At 33.6% G+C, this 21,509-nt stretch overlaps 1 protein-coding gene across 1 annotated transcript; it reads left to right on the top strand.

Annotated features, from left to right (window-relative positions):
- Positions 1-9,399: 9,399 nt before the first annotated feature.
- On the top strand, positions 9,400-17,260 carry LOC127121894 (SNF1-related protein kinase catalytic subunit alpha KIN10). The gene is made up of 11 exons (XM_051052326.1): positions 9,400-9,608; positions 11,188-11,386; positions 11,629-11,813; positions 11,893-12,075; positions 12,245-12,376; positions 14,745-14,930; positions 15,085-15,174; positions 15,247-15,330; positions 15,676-15,807; positions 16,165-16,401; positions 16,818-17,260. The coding sequence occupies exons 2-11, from the start codon at positions 11,197-11,199 to the stop codon at positions 16,926-16,928; spliced, it is 1,530 nt and encodes a 509-aa protein (XP_050908283.1). The 5' UTR covers positions 9,400-9,608; positions 11,188-11,196; the 3' UTR covers positions 16,929-17,260.
- The last annotated feature ends 4,249 nt before the right edge of the window (positions 17,261-21,509 follow it).

Genomic DNA, 21,509 nt, shown 5'->3' on the forward strand with positions numbered 1-21,509 from the left:
ATTATCTTGATAGTGACTCATGATATAAAGAATTTTACTAATCAAAGATTGGAAAGAGAATTTTGAATGGACGATCATAAATTGGAAAGAGAATTTTGAATGGACAATCATAAATTGGAAAGAAAAAATGAACTAAAAAATGAAGGCAGTAATATCCCTAAGGAGAAACAAGATCAAAGTTTATATAAATATGAATAGGATTATTCATATAACCATGTAATAAATAATAGGGAACAAATGACAAGTGTAAGTTAAGGAAATTCATGCATTAAATCCTTCAAATGTGAATATACCTTTAGGCTATTTCCCATATAATCAAATGACAAGTTGTACGGCATATTACTTAGAGTAATGATGTTTTGCTTAAAAATATTAATTTGAATTAAAATTGATAGGAGTGTAATGCAGGAAATTAAAAGTGAAGGTATTAACTTGTAAGTGATAGGATTAGGCTTGTAACATAGTTTATGGAACTGTATATAAGTTACCTATCAATTGTCCATGTATGTTGTCACACTTGTTTACTCCTCACCCAAGTCGTGTCAAAGCTTGTTAGATATCATGTAGTGTGTATAAGATAATGGAAATCGTATCCTTCTTATTGATCTGAATAGAATATATATACATCAATGTGTAACATAATTATAGGAAACTAATTATGACTAATTATAATAAAATATTCTATTCTATCACACTCCCGTAGTCGAAGCGGGAGGTTCACGGACGCTTAGACTGGTCCGAAAATCATCAAAGAGAATGCGAGGAAGTCCTTTGGTGAAGATGTTTGCGGTCTGATGTCTTGAGGGAACATGAAGGACGCAAGCCTGACCACGAGCTACCTTTTCCCAAACAAAATGAATGTCCATCTCAATATGCTTAGTACGCTGATGCTGCACATGATTACCAGATAGATAGATGACACTAACATTGTCACAATACACCAAAGTGACCTGAGGAATACGAAAATGGAGTTCCAGGAGGAGATTGCAGATCCAACACGATTCGGAGACAACATTAGCAATCACCCATATATCCGACTTCAGCACTGGAACGGGAGAGAGTTGGTTGCCTTTTGGAAGACCAAGAAATAAGGTTGTCACCTAGAAAAATACAGTAACCAGATGTAGAACGTCTGGTGTCAAGACATCCACCCCCATCAACGGCAGTGTAGGAGATAAAAGCTTTGTAATGGGAGATGGGGATAAATGTAGTCCAAGATGTAAGGTGCCCTGAACATAGCGCAAAATGCGCTTAAGAGCAAGCATGTGTTTCGTATGAGGGGCATGTATGTGAAGATAAACTTATTGAATAACATATGATATATCAGGTCAAGTGAAAGTGAGATATTGTAGGGCCCCTACAAGATTCTGATACAAGGAGGGGTCCTCATAAGGAGTATCAGAGGAGGTATTGAGTTTCTGCTTGGTGTCAACAGGAGTGGCTGATGGTTTACAGGACGTCATGCCAACATATTCAATGATCTCTAAAGCATAAATGTTTTGAATGAGAAATATGCCATCAAGATGACGAGATACTGCAATATCCAAAAAGTAACTCAGAGGGCCCAAATCCTTCATTGCAAACTCAGATGCTAAGAATGACATAATTGATTAGCGGAGGACCTGAGTGGAGGTGATGAGGATGATGTCGTCTACATACAGCAGAATGTAGGCCATGTCTAAACCTTGTCGATATATAAAGAGGGAATGGTCTGATGTGCTATGACGAAAGTCAATGGTGGCGACATAGTCAGCAAAACATTGGTATCATGCCCTAGGCGCTTGCTTGAGACCATACAATGACTTCTTCAACCGACATACATAATTTGGATGACGGAGGTCGTGGAAACCCAATGGCTGATGCATGTAAACAGTCTCATGAAGATCGCCATGTAAAAAGACATTCTGGACATCTAGTTGATGAATGGGCCAGGATTTGGAGAGAGCAATGGTAAGCATTGTTCGAATGGTAGTGAGTTTCACCACGGGGTTAAAAGTCTCATCACAATCCACACCTGCAACCTGTGACCTGCCACCACCTACAAGACGAGCCTTATAACACTCAAATGAGCCATCAGAATTTTTCTTATGCCTAAAAATCCACATACATCGAATAAGATTAACATCACAAGGACGAGGAACTAAATCCCACGTCTTATTTCGAATAAGAGCATCAAATTCATATGGTATTACGGATTTCCAATTCGGGTTTGATAAGGCAAGTTTGAGGTTTTTAGGTATGGGAGAGATGGTGTGGTCAGAGTGAGAGATTGATAAGTTAAATATCGTGTGGGGTTTGACATTGCCTTTCATGCTTCGGGTGGTGATGGTTCGTGTAGGTGGAGGTGGATGTGGTTGAATTTGTGGTGGTGATGGAGAGTTTATTGTAATGGGTGTGTTGATCGAAGAGGTAGGAGATGATGATTGTTGGTTTATTGAGGGTAGTGGTTGGTCAATTGGGATTATGGGTGTTGGTTGGTTATGTGCAACATATGGTGAAATTTGATTTTGCCACTGATGTATAAGGTAGGGGTGAAGGTCATCATCTAGGAATTGATAAGAGTGAGGTGAATGGGAGTGTATCTTGGTGAAGGAAAGTTGAGTTTCATCAAAGATAACATGCCTCGAAATTATTAATTTTCTATTAGACAAATCAAAACACTTGTAACCTCTATGATTCGGCGGATAACCCAAGAAGACACACGGAGTAGAGCGGGGTTGCAACTTATGAATGGTAGATGACGGGAATAAAGGATAACATAGACAACAAAAGATTCTAAGATGTGTGTAGGTGGGATCACGATGATACATGAGTTGTGTTGGTGATTGATTATGAAGTGTTTTACAGGGAATAATATTTAACAAGTAAGTTGCCATGTGGAGAGCATGATGCCAAAATGAGGGGGGGGGGGGGGGGGGGGGGGGGGGGGGGGGGGGACAAAAGAATGAGCTAGCATAATGTGTATCATATTATTAATGGTTCTTATTTTACGTTCCGCTTTCCCATTTTGTAAGGATGTGTGGGGACAAGAGAAACAAAAAACTAGACCATGATCAATGCAATATTTTTTTAAAAAACTCATTATTATATTCACCGCCATTGTCACATTGAAATGTTTTGACTTTTTGCAAAAATTGAGTTTGAATGAGTTGAGTAAGTGACTTGAACGTTTCAAACACATGAGATTTTCTGCTAATAGGAAAAGTCCACAAATTTTTGTAAAATCATCTAAGAATAAGACATAATATTCTATTCTATCAGTGTGATATGTGTCCATCCTAATGGATAATGATTCTCTAACTTTTAGGAGGGAAATATATAGTAACTTTAGGAAAAATGTAAATAAAATAAAGGAGATAACAGTGTTGATTTTGGAGGAAAAAAGTGTGAGAGAAAGTAAAACAAAAGAGAGATAAAGAGAAAGTTAGAGAAAGGTAAATAAGTGAAAGTTAGAGGATCCATGGTCCATCCTAATCCAAATTAAGATGACATGTTGGTGAAAACACCCAACCTTCTTGTACTGGATAAACATATGAACGTGTTAATTAGAGTTAAAAAAATACAAAGTCAACTTGCTTTAGGTTGATGTGATATTTGAACAGGAATTGCAATTAATATCTCTGATTATACATATGGAAACCAAAAACAAAAGATTAGGATATAAGCAAAGAAAAGCAAAAACAAAGTTGTAAATGGATAACATTAGTAGCCTAGAGTGTACAAATTTTGTTGTTGGAATATAGTTGAATTTCTAACAGCAAGAGCCATATATTTTAACAACAAGAATCATGATTTAATCCTTTGGATTATAAAACGTAAATAGTAAAAGATTTCATCTAGCATTCACTTTGAACTGAGTAGAAATTGAACTAAAAAAAATTATTTGTAATTGTAAAGAAATTGGATTTGTATCAAAGTTACAAACGTTTGAAGGTCTGTGCTGGAAATATTTCAATTATCATGTTGGAGTTGCTCTATATATACCTAGGATGCTTCTAGTTTGAACATATATGGTAAAACAACATGAGGTATATATATATATATATATATTATATATATATATATATAATATATATATATATAATAATATATTATATATATATTATATATTATATATATATATATATATATATATATATCTATATATAGTATATATATATATATATATATATATATATATATATATATATATATATATATATATATATATATATATATATATATATATATATATATATATATATTATATAATATATATATATAATATATATTATATATATATATATTATATATATATATATATATATCTAATATATATATATATATATATATATATATATATATTATATATATATATATAATATATATATATATATATATATTTGATATCTTGAATCATTTACCTAAGTTACCTCAATTTGAAGAAAAAATATTAAAATTAAGACATTTTATTAAGTCAAAAGAGTTAAAACATACCGTAAAAATATTATTTTCTTTTTGTCTAGAAAAACATAGATTTAATATATGTTTTAGTCCTTTAACTTAATTTAATATTCTGTTTTAACCCCTTAACTAAAAAATGTTATAAGTTAGTCCCTTAACTTCGCTTATTTTATTCTATTTGGTCTCTTCCATAAACTTCTAGCAAAATAAGTAAATAACGTGAAGTTCTGGTGATGTGGCGACAAGGTCATTAATGCAAACCTGAGTTATTTTATTTAGTTAAAAACTAATACATTGCTTAAACTCCGAAAATAAAACCTCCGCAGTATCCAATGTATCAATTTTTAACTACATATGCTTACTTAGGTTTGTACCAATGACTTTTTTGTCATGTCACATCACTAGGACTTAACATTTTTTTGCCAAAAGTTGACTGAAGGGACCAAATAGAGTAACATAAGTGAAGTTAAGGGACCAACTTGTAACATTTTTTAGTTAATAGATTAAATCATAATATTAAATTAGTTAAGCTTTAATATAGGAAAAAAAGTTAAACTTTAAAACGATTTCATTTGAAATACTTTGAACACAGTCCATAAACATTATTCAACGCATATGTAAAACATATTTTGGAACATGATTTATGACAAAACCACATGGAAAGTTTTTGCAACTCGTGATTTACTTGGACAAACATATCACAGTTACAAACGAAAATATGATTCATGAGAGACACATGGAAAGTTCAAGCATATAAAAGTCTAGATAATCATAAGACAATAGAGCAATGTTGTAGTTCAAAACATGATTTTTGATAGATTATAGGATATTAAATCTAACCTTTAAAGGGATTGTGGTTTGAAGGGATGAGAAGAGAGACAGAGATAGGAAGAAAGGTTCTTGCTTGGGAGAGAAAGTGAGATAATGAAAAAGTTTTATAGTAGAGGTGTGAAGTGAAGTAGTGTAACGATAATATCGTAGGCAATGCGTTTGGGGGGTGTATGATGAATTCGACCACTAAATAGCTTATACATGTTCACTCAAGTGAATTGGGGGATGGTTTTAATTGAGACATTAATTGATCACTGAAAAGTTCTTTTAGTAGTGTAAATAGTATGAACATATAGGGCATTATAGGTAAAACATACCATTGATTTGTAATTGGTAGATAGTAGATAATTAAAAATCAATATCATCAGATAATAAGTTACTTGAGTTCAAATTAAAATTATATTTTTCTCACAAAGTATTATTAAATTTAGTTTGAGAGTTATTCTGAATCAAATTTTTTATTTTCCATATTTTTTTATACTAAAAATGACATTCATATGTTCAAATTGATAGAATATATCTCGTAATACAAATTCAAAATCTCTTTAAACTGAAAAGAATGAATATGCAAACAAACTCACAACACCCACGTTAATAACATATAACATCAAAATGCCTATAAATGTGACAAAACCTACAAATATGACGAAATTGAAATGTCCGGAATACCCATGTCTCCGAGTCTGCAGCATTGACAACGTCAAAGTCATTGATTGAATATGTAACACCTATATATAATACATGTCCAAAAATATATATTATACATATCTGTAATGTTGGTACTGAAATACATAAGTGCTTAGTGGCGATATTGTACATATTACATGCCCAAAATAAAATACAAACATGGTAATATATATATATATATATATATAATATTATATATATATATATATATAATATATATATTATATATATATATATATCATTAGAAAATGATCTCAAAAGAGATATCTACACAACGGAAAAAAGCCATCAAAAACATCAAACAAGTAAAGACATCAAACTATTCTATCCTTACCCTTCACCTGCTCAAAACTACTTGGAAAAAAATTATCAACAACACGTGGTGAGATAATAATCTCAGTGGGTTCCCTATCTTATGGGTCCACTCAACTTTAAAAGGTTCTAATCAAAACCTAACTCAAGTCACAAGGGGAAAATACTTGAGTACACACAACTTGTAATGTATGGAAACATGTATCTTGAGTTCATCAACTCAAACAATCACTAATCAGAAACCATATCAAGATATATTTCTCCGACCAACCCTACGTCTAGTATTCTCGACACGGGTCACAGATCCTTGTATCATATGTATCTTTCCCTGGTCAGCCCTACATCTAGATTTATCGACACGGGTCACAAATACTTGTCTCATACTTTGACATACACATGGGCTTCAGATGCTAAAGGATAACATCCATCTTGAGAATCATCGTTTCCTATGAGACTCTAAACCCATTTCAAGCCTTTTACATATATGGCATTTCCACCCACCATAAGATCCATTGCTCTTGGGATTCAAACCCAAGTTATTCAAGTATTAGTGCTTACATCTCAATTCTTACTCTACATAAGCATCACAACTTGGGACGACATAATCAAGGGTTTATTTTCGACTACATGATTAGATAAAACATAATATGATTGTACTCGACAATCACAAGGTGATCACATTCACCGTGACATTCACAACAACAACACATGTTCCATATAATGTCTAGCATTCCTAGTTAAATAACTACTTGTTCATGACATACACCTAGATATCATTGTGTATGAGCATTGTCATCCAAGTCATTCATCACACCCTAATTATCCATCTAATTCATTCAATTAGCCTTGCTCATAAGGTTTCCTCACCAATCATTATGAATTTCCAATCGTATTATCACATTCATACATCAATTAAGTCATAACATATTCATCATGCTATCATATGTGAATTATAGTTGAATCAATTATAATTCCATCCCCACATATCATAAGACAAGTTATATGACCCTTAGGATAAATTATGAACCATAGAAAACACGATTTTTGCAAAAACCAAAGGCTACAATCGATTGTACAAAACCCGTAATCGATCGCACCAAGTTCCATAACTCTCTGTTTCTGATTTTGAAAAGAATAATCGATTGTCAACACAATGCAATCGATTGCACTGCACCAAATTTGTGTTTTTCAATTTTTTGCGTGTGAAGGAGAAATCGATTGTAAGACAGTGACAATCGATTGTCACTGTGTATTTTGTCAAAAACACCTGCTGAAACATGTTTTTGTCCATTCCTAACCATCCCTAAGTTCATATGACAACAAACATCCATAAGACACAAGGTTTTCATGGTATAATACACAAAAATTCATCATTCTAACAACAACAACACTCAATCATATTCAACAACAACAACCGTAGCAATTTCACATGAAAAATGAAAGAAAACATAACAACATATCAAGAATCATCAATTATATCCTATGTTTCTACAAACCCTAATTTCTACAATCACATGGTTTATACCTAGAACCTACTTTAGCAAAATAGGTGAAGAAGATTGTTGTTGCAAGATATAAAGATGGGATGAGATGAAGTGGTGATGATGGAATCCAAGTTTCTCTCATTTTCTTCATTTCACAAGCTTCCTTCTTTTCTCTCTATGTTTCTATAATATTTCCTTTTTACTTATACATAGAAAATGAATTGGTATAAGGAGGCATAACATGATAAAGTTGGTAAGGCACGTGTGGTAGAAACATGTGGTCACAAAACAAAGAAAAAATTGTGCGGATAGAAATGACTGAGAATGGTAGTAACAAATATCTCAAGGGTACGATACTTAATATCTGTTCTACTAGAGTAATTCACCCATTATTAATGTTATCAAAATGTTCTAATTAATAAAATATCAGTTCCAAATAATATTAATTAAGTCAATATGAGCTCACTCGTTACTCTATTTATTCTAACTGGTAACTTTCAGAGTACATAGGAACTCAATTGATATGAATATTTAAGGAAACATGAGGTATTATAGAATATGCATTAAGTTGAAACTAATATGTCAATCTGAATCGAACAAACATCGCAACAACACGGGAAAACAAATAACTCTGCAATAAGACGACGACCAACACAACATCGCATTAAGACGACGAAATCACAAAGAAAAAATTAAAAATACATGTGAATTCACTTATTTGAATAAAAAGGAAAGAAAAAATAATTTAAAGGGGTGATTTTGGATAAAAAGTTGATCATAAAACAACCCCTCTTTACTGGATGAAGAAAGAGAGAAAACTAGGGTTGAAGAAAAAAAAGGGTCAATTATTAAAGTGTGCATAATATTGTCATCCATTATATCTTCATGTAAATCAAAACAATTTCGTCACACCAAATTTTTGATTTAATATTTTAGAAGTGAGATATTTTACAAGTTAAAACATCACATTTCTTAATTTTTCACATTGAATCCCTTAGTCAATATAAAAAATTACTTAAAAATAGTCGTTGATAAATTGGTTTTGAAAACTCCATTATAAATTGAACCTGATCCAACGTTGATTAAAATAATTCTAGCTAGTTTGCAATATTATTATTGTAAATAACTACTATTAAATTTGATCAAATTTTAACCAAAATATAAAATAATTCTAGTTAGTTTGCAATATCATTATTGCAAATATCTACTATTAAATTTAATCCAACCTTAACCAAAATGATTTTAGCGAATTTACAATACCATTGCTGCAAATAACTATTATAAAATTCTTTAAATATTTTTTTTTTCAAAACCAAACTAATCAAACTACTAAAATTCTTTTTTATAAATTCTATTGTTTCATCACTCGTACATTTTTTGAAATTATAAAACACTATATCCATAAAAAAAAGAAAAAATAAATTAATTTATTTAAAAAACGAGTGTAATCTATATATGTGTAGCATACTATAACATTTTAAAACCATTTTTTGTTAAATTACATACGATTTAAACTTAATCAACATACAAAATGTTCTATACAACATATTTTTTTTCCAAAAATAAATAAAAAATATTCTTAAATTCCGCACAAACAAACAAATATAAAAAAAGGAACAAGATACCAAATTAATTGCGTGGGGAATGTAAAAAATAAAAAGGCCGTGAAAAACGCAGCGTTTCATTGGCGTCTTCTCAACACAATAGAATACAACAGCATCAAAATCGAACCGTGTTTTCTTCCATAATCGTCACGTTCATTTTCATTCATCCCCAATTCACAAACCCGATTTAGGGTTTCTTCACTCTCCCTATCTCTCACTGCAACTTCCTTTTTCTCTCTAATTGCTGGTGAGGCTCCGTGCTTCGTTTTTCTCTTTTTTTTTTTCCTTTTCGATTTCTACTTTACATGCATGTGTTTACTGATTTTGTTCGTCCTTTTGATCTGAAGATTCTGTTTCATCCTCCGTTTTTTTGGATCTGGATTGTTTTCTCGATGAATTGTGAAAATTTTACCTGAGGATACCGTTTCAATATTTTTTAGAATTGAACTATGTTAATTGTTAAGTGTGTTTTTGTTATCATGGGAGTAACTGAATGAGGACATTAGGGTGTGGTAGATGTAAGATTTTCGTTTAGATTTGTTCAAGAGGATTGGATTTTAGGTTGTTTGTGTAGAAAAGTTGAGAGAAGATTGTTGTAAGTGTGGTGGAAAGAAATTGAGGTATCTATCTGAGGTGATGCTTTTGAGAAGAGAAAGCATATGGTAGTTGAGGGTTTCTGTTATTGCGGGAAAGTTGTTGTAAGCGTGTTAGAAGGGAATTGAGGTATTTATATGAGGTGATGGTTTTTGAGAAGAGGGAAGTAAGGTGGTTAGAGGTGGATTTAATGTCAAAACCCTAGAGGTTTTGGGGTATTTATGCGGGAAGTGATGATAATTTGTGTCTCAAATTGAAGAAAGGCGCCAACGATCTAACTGTTTGTTTGTTTTTTTAACGGTCGGATGGACTATTTTACCTTATTAGAATCAAAATGAGCAAATTAGAACGGTGGTCATTTAACAGCTGCCAATCAAGTCATGGCGTTGCTTGAACTAGAAACGCATGGCGAAGGTTCCACATGCATGCACCTCACCAAGGGAGAAAAACCCGGTGCGTCACCGCGGTGTGTTAGATTCACTCTTTGGCGTTTTTGTTGCGTCGGTTACCTCTTTTCTGTTAGCTCTTTTTTGTATTATATTTGTAGGTAGAATTTTGCACACGAACTAAATATTAGGAAAAGACGTATATTTCTCGAGCTGTGCACCTAATGCTGTTAACTGAGAAGATATTTTCCATAAAATCAACGAGGACCGGTAGATTCACTCTTTGGCGTTTTTGTTGTGTCAGTTTCCTCATTTCTATTAGCTTTTCTATTGTATTATTTTTGTAGTTAGAATTTTGCACACGGACTAAATATTAGGAAAAAAACGTATAATTCTCGAGCTGTGCACCTAATGCTGTTAATTGAGAAGATATTTTCCATAAAATCAACGAGGACCTCACGTGTATCATGACGCCTTATAAAGGAAATAAGTTTACTTATTTTGCTTTCTGTAATAATTTCTGTTTGCATCCGATTATATACATTGTTTAAGGTAGTCAACGGTAAAAGTTCTATTAACTCAATAAAGAAAGTCATTACTTTTCTTTTAAAACTCTACTAAACTTAACGCTTATTAGAGGAAAATTATGCTGTGGACGCCAATTAAATCTGTACAGTTGTTATAGTTCTGTTGGATCTTTTTAATTGCTTAGCATATGACCCCGTCATTTATTTATTTGATTTCATATCCAATGATGGCTTTGATCTGTTTTGCGCGTGTGTGCGTCCATTTTCATATACTTTAATATGTTTGTTTTATATTGTTTCTTTTTGAATTTTCCCCTAGATTTCGAAAATGGATGGATCAGCTGGCCCTGGTGGTGGAAATGTGAACGCATTTCTACGGAATTATAAAATGGGAAAAACACTTGGCATTGGGTCCTTTGGCAAAGTGAAGATTGCAGAGCATGTATTGACCGGTCATAAAGTCGCCATAAAGATTCTTAACCGTCGCAAGATAAAGAACATGGAAATGGAAGAGAAAGGTCTTGCATACCAATGACTCATACTCCCTATCAAATTGCAGGACTTGATTTTAATTGTTTTTAGTTTTTTCCATTCATTTTCAGTAATTTTTTAGCTGTTTGTTCAATAACATATTGTATGTGTATTTGGAGGTTGATAATTGATTTTCTTAGGCTATAGTATTCAAATTCTGTGTTTTTGGTTCAAGTTAGTCCTGGTTGAGTTAATATGCTCATAATACATATTTTTTTTAATGTTGCAGTGAGAAGAGAAATCAAAATTTTAAGATTGTTCATGCATCATCACATTATACGTCTTTACGAGGTTGTGGAAACCCCAACAGACATATATGTGGTGATGGAATATGTGAAATCTGGAGAGCTCTTCGATTACATCGTAGAAAAGGGTAGGTTGCAAGAAGATGAAGCCCGCAGTTTCTTCCAGCAGGTATAATTTCTTCTGTTTTGTGTACTTGAGAAGCTTATACTTGACGCAATATTTTAGCTAACTTCTGCTTTGGTAGCAGATAATCTCTGGTGTGGAGTACTGTCACAGGAATATGGTAGTCCATAGAGACCTGAAACCTGAGAATTTACTTTTGGACTCAAAATGGAGTGTCAAGATTGCTGATTTTGGCTTGAGCAACATCATGCGTGATGGCCACTTTCTCAAAACAAGTTGTGGAAGCCCTAACTATGCTGCTCCAGAGGTTTGTACATCTATGGATTTTAAATTTGTAATTAAATAAGTTATTATTGTTGACGTTGCTCATTTTCATACTTTACATTTTCATAATTTACATTTTCATAATTTACATTTTCATAACTACATTTTCTTCCTGATTCATACTTCTCGTCAAACTGTTATATTTTGCACAGGTTATCTCTGGAAAATTATATGCTGGACCTGAAGTAGATGTTTGGAGCTGCGGTGTAATTTTATACGCACTTCTCTGTGGCACTCTACCTTTTGATGATGAAAATATTCCCAACCTCTTCAAAAAAATAAAGGTAGAGTTTCATTTTTGTTTTTGTGGGTTTGTAAGGACTACTAGATATTTCTTACCCACCACTGTCGAGTCATATTTCTTGGAAGTTGGGTTTAGGCCTGACTCATCCCCTAAAGCTAGCTCATTGGGCGAGGATTGTCCCAACTTATAACCATTGTTCATGCTGTATCACTATCCAATGTAGCTCTTTACAATATTATTTTCTTACTGGTTTTGAGCTTCTCATTTTCTATGTGCTGATGGAGAGTTGTGATTAGGCATGACAGTAATAATATTTATTGTGTAGAAAAAGTATAATCTTCTATGATGGAGTAGTTATCAACTTATGGTTGTACTTTAAGATAATGTACTGTTTTTATATGCAGGCACATTAATAATATTTTATGCGTACTAAAAAAAAACTTCTGTATTGGAATGGTTTTCAACTTATTGCTGCAAATCACTTCGTACAAATTTATTAAATAGCGAATATTTTTTAATTTCATATACAATCACTTTTTTGCATTTAATATGAACATGTGTATATGTATGCATTTTCAAATTAGCTCGGAAGCTTTTTCGAAATTGAAACAAACATTGTTGCAAAAAATATCTACCAAATTGAAATCTATTTATATCGTGAGGGTAGAAATGGAAATTCAAAATAATATGTTCTCTTGCTACCCTTTCTTCGCATGGTTGAGGTGATTGTAAAAGCAGTGGGCTGCATCAGCTTTATTTTTCTCTCCTCTATTTCTCATCTAACCAAACAAGAGAGAATCGCTGTTTCTCTTTTCTTTTTTCTCTCACGCACTCTTCCCTAAGTTTGAGGAGGTTTAAAAATAATCACCCTAGGTTGTTTATTTTCTTCAGACATGCCTAAACTAAAATAAAACAATTTAGTGTTTTACAAAATCCCAAATTACAATAGCTTAGTGTATTACTGAAGCCCATAATGCAACAGCGGAATCATTGATAAGGGCTCCATAGTATGATAGTACACACACATTAACCTCCCAACTGTAGCACTCAACACCAGAGATACATCTAAAATCTCACCATTCTTTTGTATTTAGTAATTTTGAACCTTTTGACTATGTTGTCAATAAGCACCGCAATACCGTGCTATAGGGTAGCATATCAGTTGTTGCGTCCGCCAATTCAGGAAAAGTTGCAGCCCTAAGCTGCCACAATGTCCGCTATTAGGGTTTCAGGGCAAAAATTCCTAAAACACCTTTTTAAAACCTTTTTTATAAGGGTATAAATGTCAATTCAAACCCTTTAAGGGTATCTTTTGTTCTTCATTCTGTTATGTTCTTGCTCACAAACAATCCTTCGGTTCTTCTTCCTACTTTTAGTTCTGTTATGTCATCTTCTCTGTTGAAGTTTTATCACTCCGTAATTTAGGTTCTTTAATTATTATGTACAATGATCTCTTTGATTGTGTATTTTTCTATTTTTGAGTATTTATGTTTACTCTGCACTAAGTTTTAGTCTTAGTAATAGTGGCCATCTTGCTATTTGCTATACTGTATACTGCTATAGCATTTTAAGGGTTGGTGCTATGCGACGACGTTATCTGGGATTAACAACATAGCCTATTGTTTTGTTAATATTTCCTTCAATTTTGAAGTTTTTACTCTTTCTGTGTGCTGAGTTATGAAATTATCTTATTATCTATGAATTTGTCCATCAATTTTGAATTATTGTGCTGTGTCTGTATGTCTTGCCTTGTCCGGTCTAGTGTTTGTTTAAATATTTTAACGGAATTGCTTTTCTTCATAACTAGGTTGGAAAGTTGAATATTTAATTTGCATACAGTATTACATTATGTTTATTTAGATACCAAGATGGAGGTCTTAAACATTAATTTTGTATGGAGATTTCACCGTGTTTACATAGATTCTTGATTTTGACAACCTTGGTTGAGAAATGAGAAGATTCTTGGCGGAGCAGGGACACTAGAGAGGAAATGGTGGTCTTCACCTCTATTGTCTTATTTTAAAAGGAGAAATGATCCACACTGAAGAAAAATTGGGGAAATGTGCGGATTTTTTTGCTGGTCTCTTCAACCTTCCAAGATCATGGAACTTATATCATCTCATCTATTGATTTCACACTCATTTCATTCCATAATGTCATGATTCTTTCTTGTCCGAGATCTGATGCATGATCTAGATTGCTGTAGAGATTTCATTGTGTAACATAGTTCAGTCTTATATGTTTAAAGGGAACTATTAATAAACTTTGAATTAACCCATTGGTATGGCTTCTTTTTTAGAATCTCTTTACTCAAATCAGGTTTAGGTTTATCATTAATTTACCAACAATGCTCTTTTTAGATGGTTTTTATTTTGCTTCTGAAATAGTCCTCTTGTGATTTGTTTTAGGGTGGGATATATACTCTTCCCAGTCATCTATCTCCTGGTGCCAGAGATTTGATACCAAGGCTGCTTGTGGTGGATCCCATGAAAAGGATTACCATACCAGAGATACGCCAACACCAATGGTTCCAACTTCGTCTGCCGCGTTATTTGGCGGTGCCACCACCGGATACACTTCAACAAGCCAAAAAGGTTTGGTTTTATTGTTTTAAGGAATCTGTTTTCCATTTGCATTTCTTTGGCATACTAGAGCTACTATTGATTGTGTTTTTTGAAGTTCAGAATTACACACCTATGCTTGTATTAATCAGTTCAAAAAATTCCAACCAATATAGTGATTTTGCAGATTGATGAGGAGATTCTTCAGGAGGTGGTTAATAGGGGATTTGACAGGGATCAATTGGTTGAGTCCCTTAGCAACAGGGTGCAAAATGAGGTTTGTTTCATTCATTTAAACCTTATATACCTTCCTGCCCGATTGCTTCTTACTACCATCAATTTATTTCAGGGTACTGTAACTTACTATTTGTTATTGGACAATCGTTATCGTGTTTCCACTGGCTATCTTGGAGCTGAGTTTCAAGAGACAATGGTGGGTTTGTTTTCTCTTCAATTACTTATAACTACATTAGTTGTCTATGTCTTTTATGAAGTGATTCAGTCATTTAGTTTATATCTTAAAGTTGATAGGACACATTTTTAACTTTTAAATTGTATCCCCATATGAAATATGCAGTAGTCTCAAAATTGCTTGTTATACTCTAAACAGTATTTGCACGAGTAAATCATACTGTCAAACTTATCTTTCTAGCATGAAGACAGTTTATGCAGTTTCTTACAATGGAAATTGTGGTTTTTCTATTCTTGATATTATATTTCTTTATTTACGTCTTTTTAGAAAGCTCATTAGTTTTGTTTTTATGATATGACCTCTCAGGATCCTGGTTTGAACCGTATCAACTCCGGTGAAGTTGTTTCTCCAGCTGGTGGGCACCACTTTTTAGGGTATCAGGGAGTAGGAATGAGGCAACAGTTCCCTGCTGAGAGAAAATGGGCCCTTGGGCTTCAGGTGCAATGTTTTACTTGTTAGGTTTTTTTCACATCGTAACTGGATTCCATAATGGTTTTATATTGATCGGCATATTTAATTTACTCTACCATCACCAGCAATGATTTCTAGCTGTTAATGAAATAATTGTTGGATGCTTGTTTCAACTGATTTGTGTCTGTTTGGTGAATGAATCATCAAATTTGTTGATTGAATGGGTTAATTATATGCTTCCTTTTTTCATGTTGGGTGTAATGCTTCCTTTTTTCACGTTGGGTGTAAAGTCATTACCTGTTGCCATCAGAAATATTGAAGTTTTGATATACTTGTTTGTTTTGATATTTACCTGTAACTGATCTATTTATTGACTTGTGCTAGTCTCGAGCCCAACCTCGAGAAATAATGGTTGAGGTCCTTAAAGCTCTCCAAGGATTGAATGTCTGTTGGAAAAAAATTGGACACTATAATATGAAGTGCAGATGGGTCGTTGGCATCCCTGGTCATCAAGGAGGAATGGTGAACAATTCTGTGCTTAATAATAATTTCCTTGGAAATGTCGGCATTATTGAGAGTGAAGCTGTTCCAAAATCAAGTGTAGTCAAGTTTGAACTGCAGGTAGTTATCCTGATAACCCTAATCTATGATACATTTTAGATTTAAATGAATTGTTTAATTACCAGCTTAACAACTTTTTCATTGTTATTCACTGATGCTCGCCAGCAGATAGAAAACTCTGCTATATATTAGTAGTTTGAAGCCAATGTTTCAGGGTCTCCAAATTTTTCTTTTTCCTCGAGCTTTCTATTTTTTTAGTACTAAACAATTAGATTTACATGTTAAAGTCATGATGGATGTATTTTGATTATTTGGATTTGAAACCAAATAATTCTTATAGAAAAACGTTTGGAAATCTATTGGAAAAACAAACTAGTTATCTATCTAGCACGCACACTTCAAATTTGAAGGTGTATGGTGTCCAACTTATTTTTTTCCTAGGATATTCTCTGACCATATGTTAATATCTCTTGCAGCTGTACAAAACTCAGGAGAAATATCTCCTTGATCTTCAAAGGGTCGAGGGTCCGCAGTTTCTTTTCTTGGACCTTTGTGCTGCCTTCCTTGCGCAGCTTCGTGTTCTTTAATACAAAGATAGTACAGACTCACATGGAGGACCTGAGGTGTCCTATTGTTTCATGTGAATAAGCTCATGTTGTAAATATAATTGCTCTTTCTGGGTTGACCTTATGCTTGTACTTTTAGTATACCCTCAGTTTTTATAATTTGGGTAATCATGATTATTACGAGGCAATCCTAAATATGGTATTTGCTTCTCTTTTCACAGAGAATTGAGTTTTCCAATCCTGTGAATTATGTGGGAATTTTATGGAAGAAACATCCCCCAACAGATACAGTTATTTATGGTATTGAACCTAGTGTTATATTGACTATTTATCTACTTGCATGACATTACTCTTCTCGTTGTGTAATTTGATTGCTTTTGTTTGGTACTTTTGTTATTGTTATTATTTTAAAAATCAAATGATTAATTGGTAGGGTACTTTCTTTTGGTGCTGATTTGTAAATAATACTACACTGTTGATTAAGGAGTTTGAAGTATTCATTATGTCTTTGAATTGATTTAGAAGTTTATATTTGGATGAATAATTTAAAGGAAAAATTTAATTACGAGGGATAAATAAAATATTTCGCAGACATCCAGTGAAAAGCTTATTTAAATAACCTATTTTTTCAAATAAATATTCAAAACAGTTCATTTTTTTCCACTTTTAAATAAAAAAATTCTCAAAATAAAAGAAGTGTCAATTGGATTGGTGCCTCTTTTATTGAGAATATTTTTAATTTGAAAGTGGGTTAATTTGGAAAATAGGTGGAAAAATGAGTTGTTTTGAATATTTATTTCAAAAAATGAGCTATTTATATAAAATTTTCACATCCAATCATATTTTAACATGTTGTAGTTATAATTAGGTATATTATTTTAACATGTAGTAGTTATAATTAGGTATATTAGTAAGTATACATTGTATATATATTGTATATATTTTTGTTATTGAGGGTATAAAGTTGTCAAACTCGTTAGAGAAAATGGAACTGCAGGATGAAATTTTACTTTAGAATTCATGTGACATTTGATATTATGATATATGAAAACTAATTGGGTTTTTTTATTATCATTTTTTAAAAAACTTCTAATTTTCTAGAACAAAGTGAGATGGGCCTCTTATAGAAGCGAGATCGACAGGGAGTAGAACAAAGTGAGATGAACCTTTAGTATAAGAGGCCTCACCAGAAAAAAAAAGCATCCTAGAAAATCACCCCGGTAATGGGTGAACGGGTCGAACTAATGATTGTCCGAATGAAAACTAACGAGCCGTTGCATAAGGAAGTTGTCATGAGAGGAGAACCTCATACGAAACAAATTAAGGAATAATCTAAGGGAATGTTTCTAGTATTTATGCTCAATAGACAACTGGAATACCCTCATGAAGGCCCAAGACTTCAGATGAAGCTGAGAAGGAGCAACTTTTAAATGTTTCAGGACGACCACTTTGAAGTCGATCACTTTGAAGTCGGAGAAAGGTAGTCCCAATACTATCCTTATGAATAGACACTCATAGAGTAGACATTCATAGAGTGAGACCGCATAGTCGTCAAAAGGGACTACATATCCTATTTTACGAGTCCACTAGAATACTTGAATATTCTTGAGGATCGCCGACCAAGATACTTGCATCGTCTATAGCTGCCCCAATACTCAAAATGGATGGAGTACCCATTACTTTTGCAGTCCCATCCTTGTGAATGCACTTGTCAAAGGAACTACATATCCTCTTCTACGAGCTCATTAGAAGAGCCGAGCATTATTAAGGATCATCGACCACGATACTTGCAGCATCTCTAGATGCCCCAATACTCAAAATGAATGTAGTACCTATTACTTTTGCGTCTACCCTATAGTTCCTCCCTGCAACTGACTGATATCGAAGATTCAAGTAGGCATTCACTTCAGCGTTGTTGGGTTCACATTTATAGGTCCTCAAGCAAAGTTGGATAAACCTTTTAGCACACACTCTCTCCTTTATGGGTTTACTTATATTTCCTCCCCGGTTAAGACATGAGGGGACATAAGGACCTTGACACGATTCGCCTTTCTACCAAAATTTAACAAAAGCGCTTCTAATGAGTCAAGTGAAGAAGCTCCTTCCTCCAAGGAATTCCCAGATACACTTTCTTAGTTAGGATCGTTCGATAAAGGTATGACTTATAGTTATAAGACATCATGATTAAGAGGAGGGAGATGATAATCAGGAAATGTCCCTAGTTTCGTGGCTGGAGAAGTTTCACTCCCATAATCGCTCACTAAGTTAACAGTACTATCACTCATCCTGACTAGAAAACAGGAAATACTAAAGAAAAATCTTGATTTTATGATGGTACCTGGGGCATGAAATTGATGAAGTAGAATGAATGACGAAAACATAGATTTTGATTACAAAACTGAAATCTTCCGGGTTAATGCTCTTAAGAAGGAAGAGGCAAAGATGTTTGCCAATAAAGTGTATGTGAATGAACTTGAATTCCAAAAGTTACGAAAAGTCTCCCAAACGTTCGACTCCTCATATTTATAGGAGGAAACGGTTGGACGAACCAAATCAACTAAAGAATGAAGTTAAAAAATCAACGACTAGATTTCTCTTTGAGGATAGATGCAAACCCGAGTTCACTCAAGTGCACTATGAACCATGCAGTGTACTAGCTTGTCACATCAACACACGTGTCAAAAGAAGGAGACAAAGTATTTCAACAATGAAAATACATTTAATGCGCTTGTTTCCCATTACTTTTTCAACTGACTCTAAACTTTTTAGATCTAGCTCACCCAGGACAACGTCTTGGAGACCGACAAAAATTACTAAAGGCTTCCCCGACTCAATGACAAAGCCTTGGGGACAACTGTTCTAGGTTGGTCAAAGGCACAAATAGTTAAGACATAATTCATCTAAAATCTACTCCACTTGATCCAAAATATAAAGTCAGTACACACCAGAAACAAGGTACATCCTTTTGATCTCCACTTTCGGTATACTCATCTTGAACCTTGAACTGACTTGGGCGTAAGAGCACTAACCATGCAGGTCCACTACGCGCCTCCGTCTCGAAGATCAGGACCACCAGTTCAAAAGGTCCAGTTCATCAACTACATGAAGGAGAATGACGATCCAAAATGCAACGAAAATTAAAATTTTCTCCTTTAGTGATCCTTACAAATGGGCATGATCAGTGATAGGAATCGTTACCTCTTGTGGCGATTGAAACCTTTGATGCAGATCTAAGGAGTGATCACGAACGTTGAATGATGACAACGCCTCTACTCAGTCCGCACGAACGAATTCCTTCAGTCTTAGTGATAGATGCTACAAATGAAGGCTTTGAGTGAGAAAGAGAGAGAAATGAAATTTTATCTGATGAAATGCTTATGCACAAGGGTTTTATTTATAGAACCACTTGTGTGGGTTGCAAGCTAAAAAGTCCACTTAAGTGTATGTGACCCATATCTTATGATATACCAAAAATCACTTAAGCGCGTGATACCTTACCACATTTCGTATTCTACTTAAGTGCATGTACCTTACGATGTTCCACAATTCACTTAAGTGCACCGTACCTTACGGTGTTCCTTATTTACTCTATCTCTCATCAATCTTTCCTTTTGTGTGTGACCCTGTAGGTTTTCACGATATTGGAAATTATATTAAATCCCGTATTTAATATAATAAACAGTGAGCGGTATCTAGCAACACATCGCTGCTACCCAAGACACGAAAATATCATGTGACCTGACAAATGACTTTTTTGTGATAATACTTATGTGTACAATTATCCTTTTACCCTTATGTCTATATTGAACACAAGGCATAGACCGTGTCATCCTTGTCCAGTTCAATATTGGGCCCTTAGACATTTATCATGTTAAGCAGGATGGGAAAATTCCATCTAGGTCACTCATGTCCCTCAGCATGCTTAGTGGAGTACCCATCAACTGACATCCAGTTACGGACAATATTTGATCAGCAATAAAGCACTCGACTCTACATCTAGGGTCCATAATGGTTTTAGGTCGAAGGGTGGTATGCACCACTATCACCATGAGAATAATTTATGACACCTTGCATAACATTCTATATAGTATTCTCATAGCGGGTCAATCAAGTATAAATATTACTCCTAATATTCATACCTATGTTTAAGACTTGATCACTCCTTATCCATGATCCATGAGATGTGATCATCAGTCTATATACATAATAATCTTAATGCTTTAATATTATTCCACTTCACAACAAAGCTCGACTACGGATACTTTAAGAATAATGTCCTTATGTTTAATGGGATCTCATGATTAAGTCATACTTGATACATTAAACGACCTAACTATTCTAAGGACTTTATTAAACAAACATAATAAAGAAAAATGCCTTTTATTATTAATAAATAATTCGATACAAGTACCAAAAGTATTGACCTCTAGGACTTACACCAACACTACATTCATTTCTGGTTCTTAAATGAAATAATATCTAAAAATCCACTTGGCTACTTTCCAATGGTGTTTATTTAGTTTGGATTGCTTGACCCCTGACATGGCCCTAGACATACTTAACACTCATGATATTCTCATACTTCAATATGTTTTCCTCATC

Source organism: Lathyrus oleraceus, chromosome 1 (genome assembly GCF_024323335.1).
Source record: "Lathyrus oleraceus cultivar Zhongwan6 chromosome 1, CAAS_Psat_ZW6_1.0, whole genome shotgun sequence".
Classification (NCBI taxonomy): domain Eukaryota; kingdom Viridiplantae; phylum Streptophyta; class Magnoliopsida; order Fabales; family Fabaceae; genus Lathyrus; species Lathyrus oleraceus.